Here is a 26,315-nt window from a genome sequence, read left to right as displayed (position 1 = left end):
TGGACAAATTTAGAAATCATTTTTTAGTTTAACATCAGTTTCGGTTAGTGCCTTACAGGGTTTTTTACATACTTCAATAATTATTAAATAAAAATTACTAAATACAAATTATTTAATAATTTTTGTCATTATGTCAGTCTCAAACTGAGTAGATGTAAACCTTATTTGCTTCATATAAGTTATAGTTTTTTTCTTTTAAAGCTTGAAATATTTGATTGTGCTGAACTGAAAACTTTTAAAAAACATTCTGAAAAAATTTTCAGACTCCTTAGGATATTCACATGATTTTTAGTGTGCAGTTCCAGTGTATGAGTAAGTAACGAAGAATGCCAATTAGGTCATATGATGAATTGAACAGTCTCTGTTTGTTTAGAATCAAGAGAACCTTCAGAATCATAGTAGCAGTTTTCTTTAACAAGTCTTCACTTAATAAATAGCTTTATTTTTCTGTTACTTTTGATTGGTGTATGATTTCATATGCAAAAATAGATGTGTGGGGGTAGGTATTGATTATCCATAATAATAATAAGTTGAGATTAAAGTTGTGTAATTGAACTCTTTATTAAGTTCTACTAATAAAAAGTATATGTTAACTGTTTTTACTTAGTTTTAGCCAAAGATATAGTTGACAAAAGGTGGAAAATATAGTGTAACTCTTCTTTATTTGCCTAATGGATATGTTTTGTAGTAAATCTTTGATTTATTCACACAGAATTAGAAGGATAAAATCAAAGTTATTACTGATATTTTGTGAAACATATAAATGCAAGTCTTTGGGGAGAAATTTGTTAAAAAAAAATTTTAACTCTGTATTGTTTTGTCCAGGATTGAACTATAACTGTCTCTGACCTTCAGCTGGACGGTAATAGAATATTTTCTGATTTTGTAAGGAAAACATAATCTCTAATCATCTTAGAGTTGCAAGGGCGACATGAGGTAGAGAAACAGATTTAAAAATTCTTTTTTAGGCTATGATCATATTCTTTTTTTTCTGTTTTGTTTTTTTAATGAGTTGTTAAAAAGATGCAGACTATTCTAACAGGATAAATATTTTTAACCATTTCACTTTGAGTTAATGAAGGCTCACAAATGAGCAACACTCCTCATTGAGGAAAACAAAAAGCTGTTGTCGACAAGCGACAGCACACACACAAAAAACAAAAAGACCTGTGTAAAAATAACTGTGTTCCCATATTTTTTGAAGTTGATTTACAATGGGATGATATACACATGATCTTGCTGCAAACTTGCCATACAGACTTGTAATACATGTAGTCTAGACAGACGATTCAGTCCAAGAGGTGCTAACTTCAGACAATGAAGCACTATAATCCTTTTAACAATGCAATTTGTTTTACTCATTACCTTTTCTTCCAGACTGAAATACAGGCTAAAAGAAAATGCTCCCTAATTAAAATTGGTATTGTTTACAAGAAAAATTGTATAATTTTGCATTAGAATTTACAAGTATATGTTCAAATTGAATTTTTATCTTCCCCCCAAGCCCTGCCATAAAATGGGCATGAAGTAAAATTTTTTAAAAATGCCTTAATTTTCAACTTCATGCAAACTAAATAAAGATGACCAAAACAAAAGCTTAAACAATGGAAGGATATTTCACAGAAAATTTCTTATACAAAAAACACATAAGAAAAAGGGCCACTAGGTGACATTTTAATTTATAAATTGGCATCATTTTGGTCGACAAATATCCAGATATTATTCTTGCCTGCCAACAAGAGTTGAAGAGGAAAAAACCTAGCATGACTTCAGATTTTAATCACACATTTCTTCTGGAATTTCATGTGGATTAAGGATGCCATATGATCATATTCTTGATCTATGAGGCCTTACTTTTCAAAGGTCTTCTAAATGCTCTTTTAAGAGTAATGAGTAATGTCTGACATTTATTGACCATTTATTACTTGCCATGTACTGTTTAAGTGGCCCTGTACACGTTTAATCATCACAGCCATTGTAGAGTATTTTAGGTTTTCCCATTTTAAAATGCAAAACCTATTTCATATTTGGAACTCTTTAATGTCATTTAAACGATGGGAAGGGTCCCAACAAAAGTAAAATTAAAGAATTTGTAAAGCATGATCTTGATTTCCATTTTTCATTCTTCTTTTTTTTTTTTAAACAAATGGAATTTCTTCAATTGGTTTCATTTCTTTCCATCAACTGGTTTTTCTTTCTTTTTCTTTTTTTTGACAAACACTTTTTGAATACAGAATATAGTGGTGAATAAACCAGGCATAACCTTTGCTATCAACAATGCCAATACTATCTTGGTAGAAGATAGGAATAAATAGGTAAGTAGTTGAGAAGGGTAAGCGACATGCTATAATGGAGAGCAAAAGGAGAGACCTACTAGATTTTTCAGGGAAGGGCCAATGTGAGGGCTAATAATTATTAAATTAATAATATTTGTGCTATGATTATAAAGTTCAGAAGTCTTAAGAGCTGAAAGCAGTGTATCCTAGGCAGAAACAATAGCATATATGTAAATGCTGCCAGATAGAGGAAACTTGTTTTTTTTTTCCCCTAAGAATTTAAGATACAGAGTAGCTGAATCTGAATCCTAAGTGTGCAGAGTTGGATTATATCAGGATAATAGAATATATATCCTTTCACACTGGCTTCATTCACTTAGTAACATGCACTTAAGGTTTTTCCTTGCCTTTTTGTGGTTTAATAGTTTCTTTTTTATTGCTGAATAATATTTCGTTGTGTATATCTATATGTACTACAGTTTGTCTACTAACCTGCAGGGCATCTTGGTTGCATCCAATTTTTGACGATTGTATCATTTATGTTCAGATTTTTGTGGTGATACAGGTTTTCAGCCCAACTGGATAAATACCTAAAATTTATGATTGCAGATTACAGGTTCTATCTAACTATAAAATTGTGTTTAGCTTTGTCAGAAGCCACAAGTCTGTCTCCAGAGTTGCTGCATGGTTCATTTTTTACATTGAAGTCTATAATCTATTTGGGATTTATTCTTCTAGGCAATATGAGGTATGGGTCCAACTTTATTCTCTTCCTTTTATCTAACCAGATATCCCAACATCATTTACTTATAGTTCTATCTTATTTCCTTCTGATTTGAAATATTACCTTCATATGTTATATTCATGTATGTATTTGGGTCTGTTTTTGGACTTTCTTATTCCATTCCAAATGAGAAATGGAATGTATGTGATCATTCATGTGCTGTTACCTATGGTTTTCATTATTAAAGCTTTATAATATGTTTTAACATTCTGTAGGACTAATCTTTTTTTTTTTTTTATGTCTAGAGGTTTTCCAGGTATTCTTGTCCCTCCCTACTGTGTTAGATAAACCTTAAAATTGACTTGACTTTCTTTTTATATTGGCTTAGTTTTAAATTAACATTTGTATGTCTTTGATGTTGAATCTTCCTGAGGAAATAACATATACTTTTGTTTGTGTTCTATTTTAACATTTTAAATTTTTTCTAAGTCCTCTACATTTTTTATGAGATATTTTGTCTTTTTTGCTGCTATTTAAGCAAGGTTTTCTTTCACTGGTTGCTTGATGGGAATTTGCTTTTTTATTCTTATTTTAAGTTTTCCAATGTTTTTATTAGTGCATTATAGTTATAAATAATAGTGGGGTTCATTTTGACACAATCATGCATGTATAGGATTTTCTTTAAGTTATGTAATTACATCTGCATATCTGGAAGAGAATGTTGTACTGTGTGTATGGCCCCCGCCCCCACAATTGAAATGATGATTCAGCAGAGAATGGGGTAGTAGAAGGAGCCACGTAGGGAATGGAATCTGATATTTCTATCTTTACTTGTCTAGACAATGATTTTTCCTTTTTATTTTACTTTTAAAAACACTATTTATTTTGTAGAATGAGATCTATAGAATCCTAGTGATTGTAGAGATTATTTTACATATGAGAAAACCAAAGCACTGAGATTTTAATAGGACTTGTTGCTGTTAAGCAGAGGTAAAATTAGGTTTCTTTACTTTCAGTTTTATGTTTTTTCCCACTTTACTATTCTGTATCCTTATGTGTCTATTTGTTATTTGTTAAAATCATTAATGAATACATACAAATCTTATATTCAAATTTTTACTGGTTTCTCTCTCTCCTATGCACATGACATTGTATTTTGCTTGGCTGAAATGTATGAACCTTAGTGTTGTATTGTCTGGGAAATTCAAAATATCATTATATTGAATATAAGTATATGGTAACTGTTACTACCCTTTCATTAATCCACCATATTTAGTTCAATAAGTAGAAGTTTTAATTTACCTCCTTTTCTAATGAAGCCTTTGGGACTTCATGAACTTGTATTTAAATATTTAAGTAACAATATAGTATACACTTATTTATAATTTCATATTCAATTGTTTATCTCATAAGAAATTTTTATTTTATAAACTTACAGTTGACAATAATTTGATATTTATACTGTATATAAAATAATTTTATATTTATGTTTAAAATAATTTGATATATATTTATATTTATTCACCCCTTTTTCATGTATTTTATGTTTTTCATGTGTTTTATGTGTAGATTGTTTTATGAAATGTGTGCTATAAATCAGATTGGCATTTCAGTATGTGCTTAAGAATTATTATTCATTTTGTTCTGATTTTTATATTATAACTTTCATATAGTTTGTTTAATGCCTTTACACTTTTAAAAACATCCTCTAAATTAGGCTCTATTCAGTAGTCAAGGATGGTTTATATTATCTATTTATTTCTAAATGTGTTTGGTTCATTCAGCAAAGCTTTGAGTTTCCATCTCTTTTAGTTACTGTGTGTCTCCTATGTACAGGCATAATAAGACCTATGAAAGTTATGTGTGTACATACAACCTCCATATAGATATTAGTGTGTTCTTAAATGGTAAGCCATAGTAAGCCATTTTTTGTAGCATGTAAGATAAAAATGTAAAATTTAAATCACTTAACTAATTTTGAAAGCTACAGTTACAAAAGTAATGATAAAGAATGAGACATTTGTGTTTTCTAGAAGTAACATCATTGAGTATTTCTAAAGTCCTGTCACAATTCTAGAAATATTATATTAACACACTGATAAGGAAATACTAGGAGGATGCCCTCTCTGCACACCATTTTTTTCTTTTTTTTGCCCCCTTTACCTTTTTAACACATCTCTGCACACCATTTTTTTCTTTTTTTGCCCCCTTTACCTTTTTAACGGGTGAGGTCGCTGTCAGATTCCAAATCTTTTTTTTTTTTTTTTCTAGTTTATCAACAGTGTTACTTCTGTCTAGCAGTGGTTCTCAGTTAGGGTGGTATTGCTTGATTAAGGATGTTTTGGGGTGTTGCATGAAAGGAGGTTGCTGCTGATTAGGTAGGGACCAGGAATGCAACATGCCCTAGAGTCTTATGCTACAAAGAACTTTTCTGAATACCAATTAGTGTTTCTATATAGAATCATACTGCGAGTGTCTTTGTACTTTTTCAGTCCTATTTAATAGACAATTGGAGGTTAACAATGATAACATATCCATTAATAGTACTTTATACTATGATTACTAATTTATTTTTAGTATTTTCTTCTTACACTTAGAATACTTTCAGGAAAATGTACTATTCTTTCATTAGGCCCCGAGGGAGATAACGAAAAGGTGATATTTTCATTTAAAAAATTGATCTAAAAAATTTTGATGGATTTTGTAATAGATGCAGGAATTAGAATGTAAACATTTTCAAATTTTTTATTTTTATTTTTTTCATTTTAATTTTTCGTCTTGAAATTTTTCTTTTCAGTGGTAATAATTTTCTTAGGAATATAAAACCTCTGGTCACAGTTTATGTTTTTTATGATACTGAAGTACTTTTCAAATGAGTGTCAAAATGGGACATATTTGAAATATAGGGCTTGTCAAAAGTTTTAAAAAGCATAAAGTGTCATAAATCTTGATTTTTTTTTTTTTTTGTAATGAGGGTTGAACCCAGAGTTCTTTACCACTGAGCTATACTCCCAGTCTTTTATATTTTGATAAAGGGTCTTGCTAAATTATTGCAACTAGCTTCAAACTTGAGGTCCTCCTGCCTCAGCTTCTGCAGTTGCTGAAATTGCAGGCATGCACCAATGTGCCTGGCAAATTTTGACTTCTTTTTCCAACAGTAACACTAAATATTCTCGACTTCCTTCGATATTTTAATGAAATTACCTTTTCAAGTAATGTAATTGGTGAATGTTAATTTAAAAATTGGTAAAGTTTAATGTTAAGCTGTAGATCTCTCATAACAACAATATGCTTGTGAGTAGGCATTTATAAAGAAAGTAGTGATGTTGGAAATTTACTCTGGGCCATTAAGAGAGATTATAAATTTCATTATTCTTGAAGAGAAAAGTACATCAGTGCAAAATTAGTTTTACTTTTCCTTGATCACTGATTGTAGAATTGAACTGCATTATGTGCATGTTAAACATTGAATTTAACTGTATTTTTTTTTGAAACCCTTTAATTTGTTTTTCTAAAAACTTACGACTGCCACTTCACTTAGTGAGTTTGTGTATGCTGCCCACAATTTCAGTTACTTCTTGTCTTAAAGTGTAAATATTTTGCTGCATTGACTATGATTCTTGCTCAGAGAAGGTACATTCTACACAGGTGTATATGTCACCCTGCCAAGCTGTTTATATGAAGAACTTAAACAGATGTTTTTCAGGTGTGGTTACTTTGCATAATTGTTAATTTTAATAATCATTCAGCATACCCATGAAGTGCATGTTTGCTACATTCTTCTGCCATTTAAAGAACAAGTTGTTTTACTGAGGTATAATTTTTCTATAATAAAATGTATCCCTTGTAAGTGTACAGTATGATAGTTTGGTAAGTTTTTGCAAATAGAAAACACTTATATAATTACTACCATAATCCAGACAGACAGAATTTTAATTACTCTCAAAAGTTCCTTTTACTCTAGGCAACTAAGGGTAAACATTGTTATTATAGATTACATTTTCCTTTTTTAGAATTTCTTAAGATGAAACTGTGTAGTTAATATGGCATTTCTAAGATAAATTCATGTTTTTATGTATCAGTAGTTCTACATATTGCTAAGAAGAATTACATTGCATGAATGTTACTTTTTGTTTATTGCTTGACTGGATGTTTAGATTGTATCCAGTTTGGGCTCTTATGAAAAGGTTCTCTATTAACATTCTTGTACAAAGTGCTTGATAATGTGACTTCGTTTTTATGTCCTTAAGTGAAATTATGGTTTTGTGATTTCATTTGACATAAATATTATTGAGGGATGTGTTGATTTACAAATATTTGGGATTTTTTTTGCCATTTTGTTATCAATTTTTAGTTAATTCTGTTGTAGTCATCAAAGAATGTTCTTTGTATGATTTTAGCTCTTTTAAATTGCTTAATATTTATTTTGTAGCTCAGAATGTACTCTACTTTGGTGAATTTTCCATGCATTTAAAAATGTTTATTATGCTTTGTATGGTTGTATTGTTTTATAATGTCGGAAAGGTCAAGTTATATGATAGTGTTGTTCAGGTATTCCAAATCTGTGTGTGGGTGTGTCTTTGTCTAGTGTTTTCAGATTATTGAGAAGGGTATATTGAAATTTGCAATAGATTTGTCTCTTTCAGCTTCATCAATGTTTTCTTTGTATAATTTGAAATTCTTTTGTACATAATTATGTGCACATTTAGAATTGTAATGCCTTCATGGTGAAATCATTATATAATCTCCCTCTTTATTATCCCTGAGAGTATTCCTTGTTCTGAAGACTACTGAAATAGTTTATTGTATTGTTGGATTAAAAATCTTAATCTGCCTCCTTTTATTTTTATTTATTCTGTTTTGATTTCAATTTGTCTTTTATGTATCAAAGATAAATTTGTACGAATTTGATAAAAATTTTATGTATCAAATTGAATTTTTTTATGGATTTGTTTTCTTTTCATTTTTCCTAAAAATAATTTTAGTGGTGCCTCCTTTTTACTGTTTCTTTGTTATTCTTTCCCACGGTAATTCAGTTCAAATGCTTTCAGGATGTTTGCATATCTGATTCATTCTGTTCGATTAATTTTTCATTATTATATTTTTCATCTATAGACTTTTATCTGGTTCTTTTTAGATACCATTTTCTTTACATTTATTTATTTTTTTTAATCCTTCAGTATACTTACAATAGCTTATATAAAGTCTTTAATAGCTGTAATCCCATCATCTCTGTTTTTTCTCCATTTTCAATTAACTGAATTTTCTCCTAGTTATTGTGTCATAATTTTCTGCTTCACATCTTATCTAGTGTTTTTTACAAAATGTTTGTAGTTTGAATTTTATGTCATTGAGCACTAGGTTTGTTGCAATTCAGTTAAAAAGAATGTTGGACTCTTTTTCTTTTATAAGTTGTTAAATCCTTCTGTGACTTATTTTTAAGTTGTGGTATAGGGAATTTAGGAATAGTTCAACTCCACTGCTAGGGACTAAACCCTCTGGAGGCAGTGATTGCCCTGGATATTCAACAAGGATTCTCCACTTTGATGTAAGCTCTGAAAACTATGTGAGCTTCAGGAAATCTTTGGCATAGTGCACTCAGTCACTTTTGCCCAGCTTCATGGAATTTTTCATACATTGCATTTTCTACAACAGACCTAAATGAATCCTTCTGCAGTTGTCTAAAACTCTTAACTACGTATAGCACCTTCTACTGTAGCCTGCGTATTCTAATTTCCTCAGGCCTCCTGAATTCTGATTTCTTTCTGTTCAACTCAGATTGCTATTATTTGATTGCCATGCTCCTGGCACTGAAACCCAGATGTTGCCTTTAGGCAGAATGTATGCACTAATATTTGAAAAGTATCTGTAGGTAGAGAGTTTAAGCAAACCTGTGGATTATCTCATGGGTTCACTTTTGGGACTTACTCAGTACTGCCTGTGTAGCCTAATGTTCCCAGTTACCTCAATATATACTTTAAGTTTTTCATTTCCAACAGATTTATATTTTTCCATACTTTTTATTGGTGCATTATGATTATACATAATAATGGGGTTCATTGTTACATATTCATTTCTGCCATGATATAACAATATAATTAGGCCAGTATCAGTCCCTAATATTTCTCATTTCCCTTTTTTTTCTCCTGTTGCTCCTTTTCATCTCCTCTACTGATCTCCCTTTGATATTTGTGAGATGCTACCCCCTCACACTTTTTCCCTTTTTTCCTCTCTAGTTTCCACATAGAAAAGAGAGAAAACATGACCCTCAACTTTCTGAATTAGGATTATTTCATTTAACATAATGTTATCAAGCTTCATCCATTTTTCTGCAAGTGACATAATATCATTCTTCTTTATGATTTTTAATATTTTTAGTTGTAGATGGACACATACCTTTATTTAATTTATTTATTTTTAGGTGGTGCTGAGGATCAAACCCACTGCTTCACATGTGCTAGACAAGCGCTTTACCACTGAGCTATAAACCCAAACCCAGCTCACATTCTTCTTTATGGCTAAATAAAATTTCATTATGTATATACACCACATTTTCTTATCCATTCATCCATTGATGGACACCTAAGCTGGTTCCATAATCTGGCTATTGTGAATTGTGCTACTGTAAACAGGAATGTGCATGTGTCACTACAGTATGATGACATTAATTCCTTAGAATAAATACTGAGGAATGGTATAGCTGAATCTTATAGTGATTTCGTTTGTAATCTTGAGAAACTAATTTCCACAGTGGTTGTACTAATTTACAGTTCCATCAACAGTGTGAAAGTGTTTCGTTTTCTCCACCTCTTCTCCAACATTTAGTATTTATTGTTTGTATTCTTAATGACTCCCATTCTAACTGGAAGGAATAAAATATCAGAGTAGATTTGATTTGCATTTCCCTAATTGCTAATGATGCTGAATTTTTTCATGTGTTCATTGAATTTCTTCTCTTTCTCTCTGTTTTTTGTACCAGTTATTGAACCCAGGGGCACTTAACCACTGAGCTGCCACATTCTTATCCATTATATATATATATATATATATATATATATATATATATATATATATATATAATTTTTTTTTGTTTTTCCCCAGACAGGGTCTTGCTAAATTGCCGAGGCTGGTTTTGTTTGCACCCTCCTGCTTTAGCCTCTCAAGCTGCTGGAATTATAGGGATGCACTACTACACCTGGCTGCATTTCTTCTTTTTAGAAGTGTCTGTTTAGTTTATTTGCCCACTTATTATTTGGGTTGTTTTTGAGTTCTTTATATATTCTGGATATTTATACTGTCAGAAGAGTAGCTAGCAAAGATTTTCTCCCATTCTGTAGGCTCTCTCTTCACATTTTTGATTGTTTCCTCCTTTGCTATGTAGATACTTCTAAATTGATATGATCCCATTTATTGGATTCTTGGTATTATTTCTGGGGTTTTAGGAGTTGTATTGAGAAAGTCATTGCCTGTGCCCGTGTGTTGGAGTGCTGACCCTAGTTGTTCTTCTAGGTGTTGCATAATTTCCAGTCTAATTCCTAGATCTCTGTCCTAGTCTCATCTTACAAAAGGATAACACATTTTCCCAGCACCATGTGTTACAAAGACTGTCTTTTTTCCAATGTATGTTTTTGGCACTTTGGTCAAGGATCAGTAACTCTATCTGTGGGGTTTATCTCCATGTCTTCTAGTTCATTCCATTAGTCTGTGTCTGGTTTTATGCTGGTACCATGCAGTTTTTGGTACTATAATTCTGTAGTCTAATTTGAAGTCAGGTATGATGACACCTCCAGCCTTGCCTCTTTTGGTTTAGGATTACTTTCATTATTCTGGGTCTTTTATTCTTTCAAATGGAATTTTAAGATTGACTTTTCTAGTTCTGTGAAGAATGTCATTGGTATTTTTGATAGGGATTACATTGAATATGTATATTGCTATTGGTAATGTGACCATTGTAACAATATTAATTCTGCCTATCTCTCAAAAGCGAGAGGTCTTTCTGTCTTCTAAAGGTCTTCTTCAATTACAACAGATTTATTTTTTAAAGGATTAGACTGAGGGGTAAAACATGGGAGAGAGAATTATGGGGTAAAAAATTAATACATATGTGGGTGGGAGATGTAGCTTAGTGATTGTACAAGGCCCTGGGTTCAATCCCCAGCACTAGAAAATAACCTAAAAAAAAAAAAAGTAAGTTATTTTGTCATTTAATGCCCCCGCTCAAAACACAACCAAAAGCCCCCATAAAAACTTTAGTTAAGAGAACTCTTTGTACAAAGTACAATGACATTTTATGCTTAGCAAGGCTGTAGATGTAGATGTTTGTTTCTGGTATTTGGAATTTAGGCCCTACTGCTTCTTTTTGTATGTATTAATGGGCATATGACACAGCCCAGGTTTTAACCAGATTGAAGTTGAATAGCCACTTGGCCTACATAGAAGTAGGTGAAGTATTTGGTTTCATGTGCCACATACCGAAGTTCTTCCTATGATACTGTACCTGGTGGGGTAGTGCTTTTTGTTAAACTCTCCATTTGGATTAATTCTTCATCAGGAAGATCCATATAGATGTTCCTGTACCGTTGTAAACAAAACTTTGACATAGGCCACAGTGTTCTCCCCTTCTCTGCCTTCCCCAGGGTATAGGGGATTGAACCCAGGGCTTTGTGCATGCTAGGCAGGTGCTCTACCACTGAGCCACACTTCCACCCTGCATTGTTCTTTACTTTTATATTTCTCCAAATGCCTGAGTAGTGTACTTTTGATTATCTCCTTTGTTGTACATGGTTACCATGACTCAAAGCTGTCCTACTTCAAAGTCTCCTGGGAAGATGCTAGCATGGCACCCAGAGGGAGTTGCTGTCACTACTGAAGCTGTGGGATGCTTCTCTTAATACATATTTTAAGCATTTTTTTCTTTTAAAATTGTTTACAGTAGAAATATAAATTTGTTTGCATTTATACTGTCATGATGGGAAGTGGAAGTTTTGGCCTACCATTTTATTTTCAAAATTTTTTTCAACCAACATTAACCCCAAATGCCTATTTATGCTTGGTGAATAAGAAAGCTTGTTAAGTTTGCTTAAAGTTTTAAAGGAACTAGTCATTGTGCCATTTTTCAAACACGTCCTTAATAAAAAATAAATGTACTTCACCATACTGTTTCTTTTGTATAGTAGTCTGTTGCCTACAATTGAAGGTGGGTGCTGGATATATTATTAATTGCTTAATTTCTCATATTTTAGGCCTAAAGATTGTCTTCGGTCTATTATGAGGCGGGTGAACCACAAGGATCCCCATGTTGCTATGCAAGCTTTGACTGTAAGTGGTTTCATTTTGAGCTTTGCCACAACATTACCTACCAAAATTGAACCCTTTTAACTTCTGGTTGTGTGCTTTTAGCTTCTAGGAGCATGTGTATCAAACTGTGGAAAAATTTTTCATTTAGAAGTATGTTCAAGAGATTTTGCTAGTGAAGTAAGCAACGTATTGAATAAGGTAAGGAACACTACTGCCAGAAATTAAGGCAGTCTTCTTCATGTATTTTATTGTTCATTTCTTAGTATTTTATATCACAAAGAGCTATTCTGTGTTTCTCTTCTCTACATTATACCTTTTCTAGATTATGTCTGTCCGTTATACAAATAAATACTGTTTTACGGAAAGACTACAAATCTATGTAATTATTAAGAGTTGGTTTTTTTCAAATCACATTGAAATATATTTCACTTTTTCACTCTCATTCCTTTCATTTGATAAGAAAATATGTATATCTAGCTAATTAAATAATGCCAGTCTATTTTAGGCACAGTTTTTGTAACCATTTTTGTAGGTTTCCTAAAGTAGAACCCTTCAGGAATACTGCCAGAATGTAGGGCACTGTTGAATTTTCATCTTATATAAACAAGACCATTGCCCGGCTATCTCAGGGTTTTAATAGGGTACTGCTATTTTTTCCAACCAAACTGGCAACAAAAGTGGTGGCAGGTGAATTCCTACCAGGGACTGCCCCAAATCATCACGAGATGGGGCCAGATGTAATTCCAAAGAAAGAAGCACTAAATGCCAGGGTGATCAGTCCAAATCATTTGATAGTCGAACTTAAGTCGAGCTTACGGTGTAAGTTGCAGTGTCCAGTGAGAAAAGAAATGTTTTATCCAGGTATGTCTGTAACAAGGAGGTTACGTTATAGAGTGTATATGTCAGTTTATGGAATTTGGCACAGGCCAAGGCAGGTTTCTGTGTATTTACAAACTTACTCAGTCTTTAGTGTTTTGAACAACAGCTAGAACAACTTTTTTTAAAGAAAATATTTATTCTTAAGTTTTTTTTAGGTGGACACAATATCTTTATTTTACATTTTATGTAGTGCTAAGAATCGAACTCAGTGCCTTGTGTATGCTAGGCAAGCACTCTACAACTGAGCCACAACTCCAGCCCCTTGAACAACTTTTTTTTTTTTTTTAATCAATGCCTAGGAATGTTCAAAGCCCTGGCTAGGGTTCAGGCCTATAGATGAAATGCAGCTGGATGGGTCACAGAGTGCTTTGTTTCTTCATGAGGACTAAGACAGAAAGTGGGAGTATGGGGGACCCTACAACTGTCTGCATATTTGGATGTAAAGTAAAAAATTAAATCCCCCAATTCAAAGAAGTTAAAAAATTAATAAGTATAGTTTAAGTTTTTCTAGTAAAGAATTATACATTCTGAAGATAACTATTTCTGGCTTTAAAAAATTTTTAGTATTATATATAAAAACTGTCAAAAAGGTTGGGCTGGGGTTGTGGCTCAGTGGTTTAGCACTTGCCTAGTAGTATGTGTGATGCACTGGGTTCAATCCTCAGCACCACATAAAAATAAATAGATAAAATAAGAGTATTGTGTCCATCAACAAATAAAAATAACTATTAAAAACTATCAAAAGGGGAAATGCTTCTTTTGGGGGGGGACGACAAAAAGTAGTTCCAGATTTAGTAGAAAAAAGCAGTGTAGAAATGTCATAAAAATTTAAAATTCTGTACATTTCAAATATGATTATGTGATAGTTCCTTTTCTGCTTTATTCAGGTGTTTATGTTTAATTTTTTTCTGTTAATTAATAAACATTGTCTTTTGATGTCCTGAATGTTGATCAAAATGTACAAAAGAGATTCTATTCTTATGTTTTCTATAATTTAAGTGAAGATGTAATCTGAAAACTTACATATTAGTGTAATCAACTATTTTGAAAAGCAACTATGTATCACAGAGAGGACTTTATTTTCCAAATGTTTTATAATTTATATCATCAGTTTTATACTTAAGGAGGGGTTTTTGTTCTGAATAAATGAACTTTCCAAGATGATTAACATGTAAGTATCTCAGACCAAGCCTCAGATAATTAAACATTGTGGGGAAAATACATAGTTAAGAACATTAAAAGTCAGGAATTAATAAAAAGAATTGTACATTCTCTCCTTGCAGTCTTTAAAAATTGTTGTACAAAAAGCAAAACAAATAAAACTATTTTTGTCTTCCTGACATGCTTAATTGCAAAATACTCAAGTCTATGTCCTGTTGTTCTGATCTCCACAGTGTTATTACGTATTTAATACATTTCACTTTTGAAGTGAGATATAATGGCATATTCCTTGTCCCCCCCCCGCCCCCCGTAGTGTGAAATAATATGTTTTTTTTTTCCTATTAACTGTTCTATTTCAACATGTATAGTCTAGGGTAGTTATTTCACATGTATAACTAGGGGTGACTTGTAATTGAAAAAAAGGTCTACAATACTTTTAAAATTTTTATATTTAAAGTGTCTGTACTAAGTAGTTACCTAGGAAGTTGGTACTTTTTTATTAAATTTGTTGTTGTTGTTTCTTAGGGTCATCCTAAAGTATGTGAAAAATTAAAGGCTCTTATGGTTGAATGGACAGATGAATTCAAGAATGATCCACAGCTTAGTCTAATATCAGCAATGATTAAAAACCTTAAGGAACAAGGAGTTACGTTCCCAGCTATTGGCTCTCAGGTAGTATGTGTATGTGTGCTACAGTTTGTTTCTATAAAATAACTATGTTCAGTTGAAGTTTTCCTTTCTTTGTCCATTTTCTATGTAGTTTTTACTATTTCAGAGGAATTTTTAATAAGAATGATGGATTCAAAAGTGCCAGAAAAATGTTGTAGTGAAATGTTAATGTGCTTCAGCCTCTACATTCCCACTGTCTTTTCTTTATAAATGAATTTATTTAATATTTTTAATTTCTAATTTTTTTGTGTAGTTTTAATGTAGACAAAATTTTGGGTAAGGTCAGCTGTTTTGATTAGGAAGTTTATGAACATCTGTATTGAAAATAGGGCAGTGATATGAGGGTTGAATGGAAAGAGAAACACATTTTCCTTAATATGAGCTAACCTATATACCTGAGTCTTTTCCCTTTCCCTCAGTAGATGTGACAGACTAAAAGGGTTAACTTCCCTCTTATACACAAATACATACACATAGTACACAAACACATGGAATTTTGTAATGGGATCATTTCTGATTTATGTTATACAGGGAAAAAAATCAAGTGGTATTTTTTTTATTACCTTTTTTTATTCTAGGTAACCATCTTTTAGGATGTCCAGCTAATCTAGGGGGCTTGAAATGGTTGGTAATTTAGTATACCATCTTCACCTACTGTGTAGATCAGGCCAAAATATAATGAATGGCATGAAACCATCAACAGAACACACTCAGTTGTGGAGGGCTCACCTTTGGGCTTTTGACTGCTTACAGATGTCTCCTATAGTCTCATTCAAATCTATGTAGATCTTCTTCCCAAGGTATTTGCATTTTATGTGAGTGCTCTTGTGATATGAAGATCCAGAAATATATATGAGAGAGGAAGCAAACAGAGGACATTTTCCTTCATAACTTAAATTTTTGGTCTTTGATTAGTTTTACAATGCTATGTCTTTGAGAAGTTATTTATTCATAATTGCTACCTGGCTTTACTAAGAATAATTGCAAGAATCTGTATAATTAAGCAATAATTTTATGAAGAGTGATCTAAGATAATATCTATCAATTTCTTGACCAAAAAACAGTGCTTGTTTACCAGTGAGTAAACTCAGTGCAGAGAACCAAAGAACACAGATACACAGTGGAATTGCATTTTCTTTTTTCTTTCTCTTTTTTTAAATATTTTTTTTAGTTGTAGATGGACACAGTATCTTTATTGATTTATTTTTATGTGGTGCTAAGGATCGAACCCAGTGCCTCACACACGTGAGGCAAGCGCTCAATCACTTAGCTACAACCCCAGCCCCTGGAATTACATTTTCTATACTTATTTTAGAACTTGTTCCTTGAAATATGATTTACTGGACAACATCATCAGCATCGCATGGACACTTATTAGAAATGCAACCTCTCCTGTGACACTGCATACCCATGAACTCATTTTTTCCATTTAATGAGATTCCCAGATGATTCTATGTACATATTGAAGTTTGAGAAGGAAAACTCTATAGAGTACAGGTTTCAGTGCAAGTGAAAACCACATTTCATTCCACAAATGGACTTAATCTGTAAGAGAAAGAAGTAATGATATATTTGACATGTAGCTTTGCTTGGTTAAGTTAGAATCTTAGCTATAGGAATAACTTAAGAAGTGTCTAACCTTTTTCTCTCATTTTATAGATGAGGAAACTGGTACTCAAAATGGTTAAGGCACTTGACCAGGACCACAGCTAGTAGTTGACAGAGCTGGAACTAGAATACAAGGACAGTGATTTTCAGTCCAGTGATTTTCTCCAACCTGATCTGATCTTCTGTTTGATACAGTTTAGTGGATATGTGTCTGTCCAGATTAGGCTTCAAAGCACAAAGAAGTATAGCAAACACTGGCAAGGGCATTATTTTTTGATTGACAAGAGAAATCAGATGATTCTTTTATTCAAAATATTTAGGATATAGAGGACCAGTAGCAAAATTAAAACTGTATTTCTTTTGATCTAGATGTTATAAAATATCCCAAGCTAATTTTGTTATACTTGGTATATTTCAGTTATAAGAAATATATTAACTAGATATTAAACAAAATATGATAAAAGAATAGTGGGTTTTATTTATTTTAATTTTATTTTTTTAGTGGTTCTGAAAAGTTTTTTATTGGAAACGAGTATCATGTTTAATGAAAAAATGGCTCATTTGGGTTCAGCTGCAGAACTCCCTCTAGATTTTAAAGCTACTTAATTATTTAAGTCATTGCTACAGTTTTATCAGGTTAGATTTTTGTCGTAGCATACTTAACAAAAGTCCCTGAAAATAAAAAGATTTTTCCAAGTTTATTTTTTCATACAAGTACAGAAGAAAATAGTGTAAAAATGTTAAGAACAGTCATAATTCAGATACCTAATTCATACTGATACATTTCTGTTAGCACTAATTTTTGATGTACTGATAGAATTAAGGCTAGTACTCTTACTATATTAGATTAGTTAATAAGACAAGTATCATTGTTTCACTAAGAACTATAGAGTATCACTGACCAAGTATACTTACAATTTTTCAGAAGTGAATAATTAAAACATTATCTAAATAGGTTTACAATTGGAGATGGGTCATAAGTAAGAGTGCTTAAAGTTGTATTCAAGTGAATTCCAAAAAGCTTTTTTAAAAATTTGCTTTTCTAAAGTAAATTCCTGTGCTTTTTTTTTTTTTTTTTGGTACTGGGGATTGAACCTAGGGGTGCTTAACCACTGAGCCACATCCCCAGCCCTTTTTAAATATTTTATTTAGAGACAGTCTTGCTGAGTTGCTCAGGGCCTTGCTAAGTTGCTGAGGCTGGCTTTGAACTGGCAATCCTCCTATCTCAGCCTCCTAAGCTGCTGGGATTACAGGTGTGCACCACTATGCCGGGCCTGTGCCAGAGTATTTGACAGTATGAAATACATTGAGAAATAAGAGTAATATATTTTGCTCTAATGCTGAATATTTTGGCTTTTTTTTTTTTTAACACTCAACAAACATTTATCGAGTACTTGTAATATTTAGATACTTTTTCCCAAGGTACATATAGTCTAGTTGTGGAGAAAGAAATGTAGCCAGATAATTATTATATAAGCTGAGATTGATTGCCTATACTGTGTGCCAGCTAGTTCTAAATGCTGTAGGTATGATAATTTGAGTTCCATTTTTCTTCCTGATTGCTCTGGGAATTACAGCATCTATCTGTTACTTTTCACAATCTGCTTGAATTAAAACTAATATTGTATCATTTGCTGTAAAATATGGAAATCTTAAAACTGTGTAGGTCTATTTACTCCCTGCCTCACCATACTTGTGCTATATTTGTCAGGTGAATTACCTTTACATATATTATAAACCCCTGGAGGTGATGTTATATTTCTGTTTTAAACCCTGAATGATCCTCATCTCTTCTGATTTTGCAGGCTACATGTGTTTATCCTCTAAATGCGCTGTGAGGAGCCCATGAAGTGTGGGTCTAATATTATCCTCATTTTATGGATGGGGAACTTGTGCAAAGAGCTTAGTGCACCAATGTCAGACTGCTAGAAAAAGTGTTAAATTTGTGGAATTTGACCTATGTTGGCCTGACTCCACAACTTTCCTTCTTGTCCACCCATACCACAGTACCTTGCTTAAAAGTGTTATCAGAGGAATACAGAAGAAAAAGTGCTTAGTTAAGAAGTTTAGGAAAGTTTCATTGAGAAAGTGATATTTTAGCTGTTCACTGACTCATGAGTTGGATGTGACATAAGGCCAGCGAGAGAGAACATTGTAAGTGGAGCAAAAGTGTGTCTTAGGTATAGAAGTAAAAGTATATAGACTGCTCAGGAACTGCTAGCAGTTTCTGATAACTGGTAGAATGATTGAACATGAAGCTGATAAATGTGTGGAATGTACATAAACTTAGAGGCCATGGAAACATAAGGCTTAGAAACTTGTAATTCCAGACATGTGAATCATTTTACATATTTGCTTACTTGTACATTGCCTTATCTATAAAATATATAGGCAGTAATATACAGTCAAAATTAATTATTTATATTTTGGTTTACAGTAGGATTTCATGAGCATTTATGTTGTTATATAGAAATCTGAGTTCCTGAAGATAATACCCTGGCTTTTGATCTAAAGGAAGCAATAAAATCTAACAGTAGAGTAGTATTACATTTTTTAAAAACTATTTGTTTTTAAAATAATTATCTACTTTCCTCTCCCAGCCCCTTTTCTGGTGTTAGAATTTTTGTAAAATTAAAAAAAATATATTCTCTAGTCTCTTCATACCATGTTTTCTGTTTTTAGTTTAACCTCTTTTTACAAATCTTTGGGAATGTATTAGCTCTGTTTACTATAAGTGTCCAGTTGCTCTCAGTGTCTTTCCTCCAATTCTGACTGTTCTTTCTTCCTTTCAAGGTGGAAACTCTTTCAGTTTGAATGTCCATCATCTTCAGAAATCTGTAGTGGGCTGATGAGAGGGTTCTTGCAAGTTCTTTAATTAGGTATAGTGGGAAAATTTGAGAACAACCCTCAAATATTGTGTTTCTTTATTTTTAGGCTGCAGAACAAGCAAAAGCAAGCCCAGCTCTAGTAGCCAAGGATCCTGGGACTGCAGCAAACAAAAAAGAAGAAGAAGATTTAGCAAAAGGTGCATTTTTAAGTCCCTGAAATATTTAAAGGAAATAGGACTTTATAGCTAAAGCAGAAATCTACTTTGCCTCTCTTCTTCAGAGGCAACTATAATCATGGTTCTTTTCGGTCTGTTTTTATAGTATTTCACTTCCTTGTATATTCAGAAACTATGAGTTACTTTTTGCTATCCAATAAATTCATTTTTCATAAGCAGTACACTCTACCATCTGCAGCTTGCTTTTTCATGTATTATGTTTGAGATTTTCATGACACAAATGAACCAAGTTCATTTGTTTTAACTACTATATAAAATTCCAGTGTACTAAGATAGCACACTTTTTCTCTCTTTCTACAATGGGCATTTGCATTGTTACTATTTTTTCTCTATAACAAATAGTGCTGCAATATCCTCTATGTATTCTTTTATGCATATATGTGTGACTTTATCATGTGGCACTAAAAGTGCCATTGTTGGAACATGAAATAGGTATGTCTTCACTTTTCTAAAGGGTTGCATGATTTTTTTTTTCCATTAACAATGTATGGAAGCTGTGATTATTTTTAATCTCCTCACAGGAGTTGGTGTTATTAGAGTTTATTTTTTTGTGAACCTGATAGTTTCAAAATGATGTCCAGTTATTTATTTACCTGATTTACCTGATTAGTGAGGTTGAGTCCTTTTTTGTGTGTAGTGGCTGTTCTGGTTTCTTTTTAGGTGAATTGTCTTTTCTTTTGAAGTTCTTTTTTTAAAATAGTGATATTTATAAAGATATAAATATTTTAGGTATTTATCTATTGCTATTTTATCTGTGTAAACATCTGCCCTTGCCTTTTGTTTTATTAACTTTGATAATGGCATGTTTTACCAAATAAAAGTGTTAGGGGCTGGCTCAGTGTTATAGTGCATACTTAGCATACATGAGGGCATACGTTCAGTCCCAGTTACTTGCCCCCCCACCCAAAAAAGTTATAAATTTTGATGTTAAAATTGCTTTTCTTTTAAGATTTTTACCATTTTGTGTTTAGGATGCATTCCCTTCCCCTTGTTCTAAAGTTTTGTTTTCATATTAGCTCTTTCATCACTCTAGAACAGGGGTTCAGAAGGGGTTATGGTTCCAATTGAAGGGAAGGTAGTGAGCACATTAAGATTGTATTGCAGAGTAATCTAGTTACATAATTGTTTCTGAGAGATGCATGGTGAGGATAGTCTGCATTGATGGAGTATGATAGAGATAGAGGAGACACATTTAAGATTTGTTAGGTGAGTCTTCCCACTGGTTTCAAAAGAATGATCTTTGTAACAATAAAATCCAGCTTCTTAGATACTGCCCTTGAGACTGTAATTGATTAAGTAGTTCTGCAGTGAGGCATGGTACTCTTGATTTCTCATGTGATTTTGATATCGTTTTGGGAACTTGCTATAGAAAAACATTTAAAAGTTGAAAAAAATGTAAAATATTTGCTACTAAATTTCATAAAGTATTCAAGAATTTATTTTTTAACCCCCAATAATTTTAATTATATTTGTTCAATAAAAAGTCATGAATTTCTCATCAAATTTTAAATATTCAGTTGTGCATATATGAATACTATTTTTTTTTTTTTAATTTTTATTTATTTTTTTTAGTTCTCGGCTGACACAACATCTTTGTTTGTATGTGGTGCTGAGGATCGAACCCGGGCCGCACGCATGCCAGGCGAGCGCGCGATTGCTTGAGCCACATCCCCAGCCCCTATGAATACTATTGACAAATGATTTCTGTTCATATATCAGGATATGTTCTAGTTTCCAGTTATGCTTTTGAAAAAGTAATACTTTATTTGTTGAGATATCTTTTGGTACTTCTTTGGATTGTGGCTATATTAAAATTTTGGATATTTTAAAACTCATTATTTTTCAGCCATTGAGTTGTCCCTCAAGGAGCAAAGGCAGCAGTCAACAACCCTTTCCACTTTGTATCCAAGCACATCCAATCTTTTAACTAACCACCAACATGAAGGCCGAAAAGTTCGTGCTATATATGACTTTGAAGCTGCTGAAGATAATGAACTTACGTTTAAAGCTGGGGAAATTATAACAGTTCTTGATGACAGGTAATGGTTAATTATTAATTGACTATCCATGTGAAAATATGTAAAATCCCTTGTGTTTTACATTGTTCTGTTGAATTCAATTACAAAATGTAGTCAGAATATTGACCTTTTTCTGTGGAGGATAGAGTCTTAAAAGTTTTAGAGAATACACCGAATTTGTAAGACATTTGTATAGTTTATTGATTTATTTACATAGAACAGTCAGTGTATCCATGTGGATCAAAATAACTTTACATGGAATTACATATTTACATTATCATGGGGATAGTGTTACAATGCATCTCTCTTTAAAACTGCAGCTATATGATGCTTTACTTAAAATGAATTGTTACTGATCACGAAATATTAAAATTTGCAAGTACTTTTAAGAAATAAATTCAAATTTGTTTAAGGTTATTTCTAGTATCACTTATTGTTTTAGTTCTTTCATGCTGCTATAACAAATTGCTGTAGACTGTGTGACTCTTAAACAACAGGAATTTTTTTTCACATAGTTCTAGAGGTTAGGAAGTCCAAGAACAAGGCATTGTCAGATTTTATGTCTGATGAGGGCCCTTTTCCTGGTTCATAGATGGAAGTCTATTAACTATGTGGTGTTTTCTCCCTATATTTTATTTGCATTATAGTTGTACATAATAGTGGACTTTGTTGTTATATATTCATACATTCACATGATATAACAATGTAATTTGGCCAGTATTGTTTGCCAATGTTTCCCCTTTGTCTCCCCTTGGTCCCTTGCCTCTACTATATTCATTTCCCTTCTCTTTTTATGAACGCACCCCTCCTCAAACACTGCCTGCCTTGCGTTTCCTTTTTCCCTTCCAAAGAAAACATGGTTTGTGACTTTCTGAGTTTGTTTTATTTCATTTAATGTTACTTAGATTCTCTAGTTCTATTCATTTTCCTGCAAATGATGTAATTTTATTATTCTTTATGGTTGTATAAAACTTCATTGTGTGTGTGTGCGCGCGCACGTGCTCACATGTTCTTTGTCCATCCATCCATTAATGAACACCTAAGCTGGTTCCACAATCTGGCTATTGTGAAATGTTCTGCTATAAACCATGGGTATGCATGTGTCAATATAGTATGATGACTTTAATTCTTTAGGATAAATACTGAGGAGTGGTAGAGCTGGGTCTTAATGGTGGTTTCATTTGTAATGTTGAGGAACCTCCATACTGATTTCCATAGTGGTTGTGCTAATTTATAATCCCACCAACAGGGTAAGTGTTCATTTTTTCCATCTCCTCTCCAGCATTTATTATTGTTTGTGTTCTTGATGACTCCCATTCTAACAGGATGGGATAAAATCTCAGTATAGGGGCTGAGGTATTGGCTCAGCGGTAGAACATTTCCATAGCACGTGCAAGGCCCTGGGTTCGATGCTCAGCACCACATACATACATACATACATACATAAATAAATAAATAAAGGTATTGTGTCCAACTACAACTAAAAAAATACATATTAAATAAAATCTCAGTGTAGTTTTGATTTGCATTTATTTCCCTAATTGCTAGCGATGTTGAACATTTTATCATATGTTTGATGGCCATTTGTATTTCTTTTGAGAAGTGACTGCTTAGTTCATTTTCCCATTATTAATTGGGTTTTTGGTGTGTTTTTTTTGTTAAGTTTTTTTGAGTTCTTTATATATTCTGGATATTAATATTGTCAGAAGAGTAGCTAGCAAAGATTTTCTCCCATTCTGTAAGCTCTTTCCACATTGTTGATTGTTTTCTCCTTTGCTGTGTAGAGCCTTTTAAATTGATGTGATCCCATTTATTAGTTCTTGGTATTATTTCCTGAGCTTTAGGAGCCATGTTGAGAAGGTCATTGCCTGTGCCCGTGTGTTGGAGTGCTGACCCTAGGTGTTTTCTTATGTGTGGCGTAATTTTGGTGTATCTAGATCTTTGAGCTATTTTGAGTTGACGTTTTGTGCAGGATGAGAGGGATATAATCTTCTTATTCTATAAAATGATAACCCAGCACCATTTGTTACAAAGGTTATCTTTTTTCCAATGTATGGTTTTGGCACCTTTGTCATGAATTGGATGACTCTATCTGTGGGGTTTATCTCTGTCTTCTAGTTTGTTCCATTGGTCTGTGTCTGGTTTTATATCAGTACCATGCAGTTTTTGTTACTGTGATTCTGTAGTCTAATACTTTGAAGTCAGATATGATGACACCTCCAGCATTGCTTTTTTGGCTTAGGATTACTTTCATTATTCTGGGTCTTTCATTCTTCCAAATGAATTTTAAGACTTACTTTTTTAGTTCTGTGAAGAATATCATTGTTATTTTGATAGGGATTATATCCAATCTGTATATTGCTTTTGGTAATGTGACCATTTTAACAATATTAATTCTGTCTATCCATGAACAATGGGACGTCTATCTTCTAAAGATCTTCTTCAGTCTTCTTTAGTATCTTCTTCAGTTTCTTTCTTCAGTTTTCTTTATTGTAGAGGTCTTTAACCTCTGTGGATAGAATTTATTCCTGGGGTTATTATTTTTCTAAGTTATTGTGAATGGTGTTATTTTCCTGATTTCTTTCTCAGCAGATTTATTATTGGTGTAGAGGAAAGCTATTGATTTTTGTATGTTCATTTAGTATTCTGTCTTCACAGTGTTCTTACATAGCAGAAGAGGTGAATGAGCTCTTTGGAGTCACTAATTCCATTCAGGAAGGTTCTGCCCTTATGACCTGATTGTTTCCCAAAGACTCTATCTTGATATCATTGCTCTGGGGATTAGGATTTCAACATAAGAATTTTAGAGGGATAAACATTCTATAGGATTTTTATTTTCATATGTTTTTTTCAAGGAAGAAAAAAATCATGTAAAGTTGAGACAGTTATCTGGAAATTGCACAAAATCTTCGTCCTGCATTCCTTCAAGAAAGTCTTTACTGAGGACTTGTTAGCTTTTCATGTATTAGACAGTGGGGATACAGTGGTGAATGTGCGTACTCATCAGGGAGTGTGTCTCTTGGAAAGATGTGCTGTAAAAAGTGTCCTCTTATATATCTTTTGTTGGAGAAAAAAACTTGCTGATGTGTATTAGAAAGAACAATGATTTAGGAATGAAGATTTGGATTAATGAGCCTACCTTTATGCTGGACTCAAAGAATTCTCTGAAGTTAACAGTTTTTAACTATAAATAGGGCCTCTTTTGGGGAGATATTTATAGCTTTTTATTGGATTCCCAAAACACCAGCTGGCCCGTAAAAAGATAAAGAACTGTGTGATTAATAGCTTTTTATCTTCTCTAATGCCTCATTTCTTATTTCTAATGAAGACACATTCCTTGGCTCCTTTATTGGATTGTTATAACATACTAATTTAATAAGAAACACTATAGAAGATGAAGATTTAAAGAAATAAAAATCTTTATTATTACAAAGCATTCTTTTTTGTTTATCATAGTGATCCCAACTGGTGGAAAGGTGAAACCCATCAAGGAATAGGGTTATTTCCTTCTAATTTTGTGACTGCAGATCTCACTGCTGAACCAGAAATGAGTGAGTAGTTTTTATTCTGTCAACGTATGAAAGATAATTTGTAATCTTCTCAATGAAATTTGAGTAATGACTTTTAAATGCTGATGTGACTGAGGTGTATTTAAAAATGCATTTCTAGTAAGTAGTCCCAGATTATTTACCAGAAGAATAATCTAAGAATTCAAATCCTGACTATTAAGATTAATTTAACATAGACTATGGATTTTTCTTTTATTATATTTATATATCTGCCTAGATGTCCTTGTACAGTGTAAAACAATTCCATTAAGAAATGTTATGGAATTTATTAATTTTGTATTTTTCTTATTAGCTAACAAAGTATAACAAATGCAATAAGTCTCGTATAGTCTTGCTTTTCAAAGTTTGGAGAAGTGTTTTAGTGTTTAGCCTCAGACTTAATGGCAATATCCTCTAAGCAACATAATGGTCCTAAGTTGTCAGCTCTATAGAAGGTTATAACTGATATTTAATGAAGTGCATATAGAACTTTTTTGTTTGATTTCCAAATCTTTGTTTAGGAGGAGAGGTAACTAGAAAGTGGGATCATGGAGAAAATGTGATATTAGTGGCAGCTGTAATATTTGCAGGAGATGTTAACTGTTGAAGTATTGAGAGATAGTTCACTACATTACTACATAATGTATTTTAGTGAATCTTCATAATGATAAGTTTGAATCATCTAAAAAATTTTAAGTCGTGATCAAAAAGTTCAGAATTTTTAAAAAGAGTTTTTATATAATATTAGTTGGTAAGCTCCAGTTATCTGGCTGAATATCTCATTTTGTCTTCTGTAATGCCAGGTAGAAGGGAATCAAAGAAAGAACCACAAGATGGTTATTATTATTTTTTAATTTTAAGAAAGGATTTTTTGTCTTAGTCTTTTTCCCCCCAACAGCACCTAGTACTAAGTCTTACCTATAATACATACTACATAAATGTGTATAGAATAAATCATATAAATATGTTAACAGTAAAGAGATTCTTTACTGTCCTTTGAAGAGACATCTTTAACCATAAGCCAGAAATTATAGAATTTCTAATAAAACATGGCCTTTTCAAGGTTGTGTT

The 26,315-nt window shown here is 32.4% G+C and overlaps 1 protein-coding gene across 3 annotated transcripts in view; it reads left to right on the top strand.

Moving 5' to 3' along the window:
• Nucleotides 1–26,315, top strand: part of Stam (signal transducing adaptor molecule) — a 65,912-nt gene that overhangs the window by 23,517 nt on the left and 16,080 nt on the right. Inside the window, exons 1-7 of one of the 3 annotated variants that reach the window (XM_071599860.1) lie at nucleotides 3,004–3,024; nucleotides 12,243–12,318; nucleotides 12,400–12,495; nucleotides 14,863–15,009; nucleotides 19,549–19,639; nucleotides 21,525–21,717; nucleotides 25,153–25,247. In XM_071599860.1, coding sequence (XP_071455961.1) covers nucleotides 3,020–3,024; nucleotides 12,243–12,318; nucleotides 12,400–12,495; nucleotides 14,863–15,009; nucleotides 19,549–19,639; nucleotides 21,525–21,717; nucleotides 25,153–25,247 — 703 coding nt within the window. In that variant the 5' untranslated portion in view covers nucleotides 3,004–3,019. Of the gene's footprint in view, nucleotides 1–3,003; nucleotides 3,025–3,971; nucleotides 3,991–12,242; nucleotides 12,319–12,399; nucleotides 12,496–14,862; nucleotides 15,010–19,548; nucleotides 19,640–21,524; nucleotides 21,718–25,152; nucleotides 25,248–26,315 lie in introns of those variants that run through there. The other 2 variants (XM_071599861.1, XM_027928634.2) reach the window with 2 other exon arrangements.

The sequence above is a fragment of the Marmota flaviventris genome, chromosome 12 (genome assembly GCF_047511675.1).
Source record: "Marmota flaviventris isolate mMarFla1 chromosome 12, mMarFla1.hap1, whole genome shotgun sequence".
In the NCBI taxonomy this organism is placed as follows: Eukaryota; Metazoa; Chordata; class Mammalia; order Rodentia; family Sciuridae; genus Marmota; species Marmota flaviventris.
This window is presented reverse-complemented; position numbering and strand designations above follow the sequence as displayed.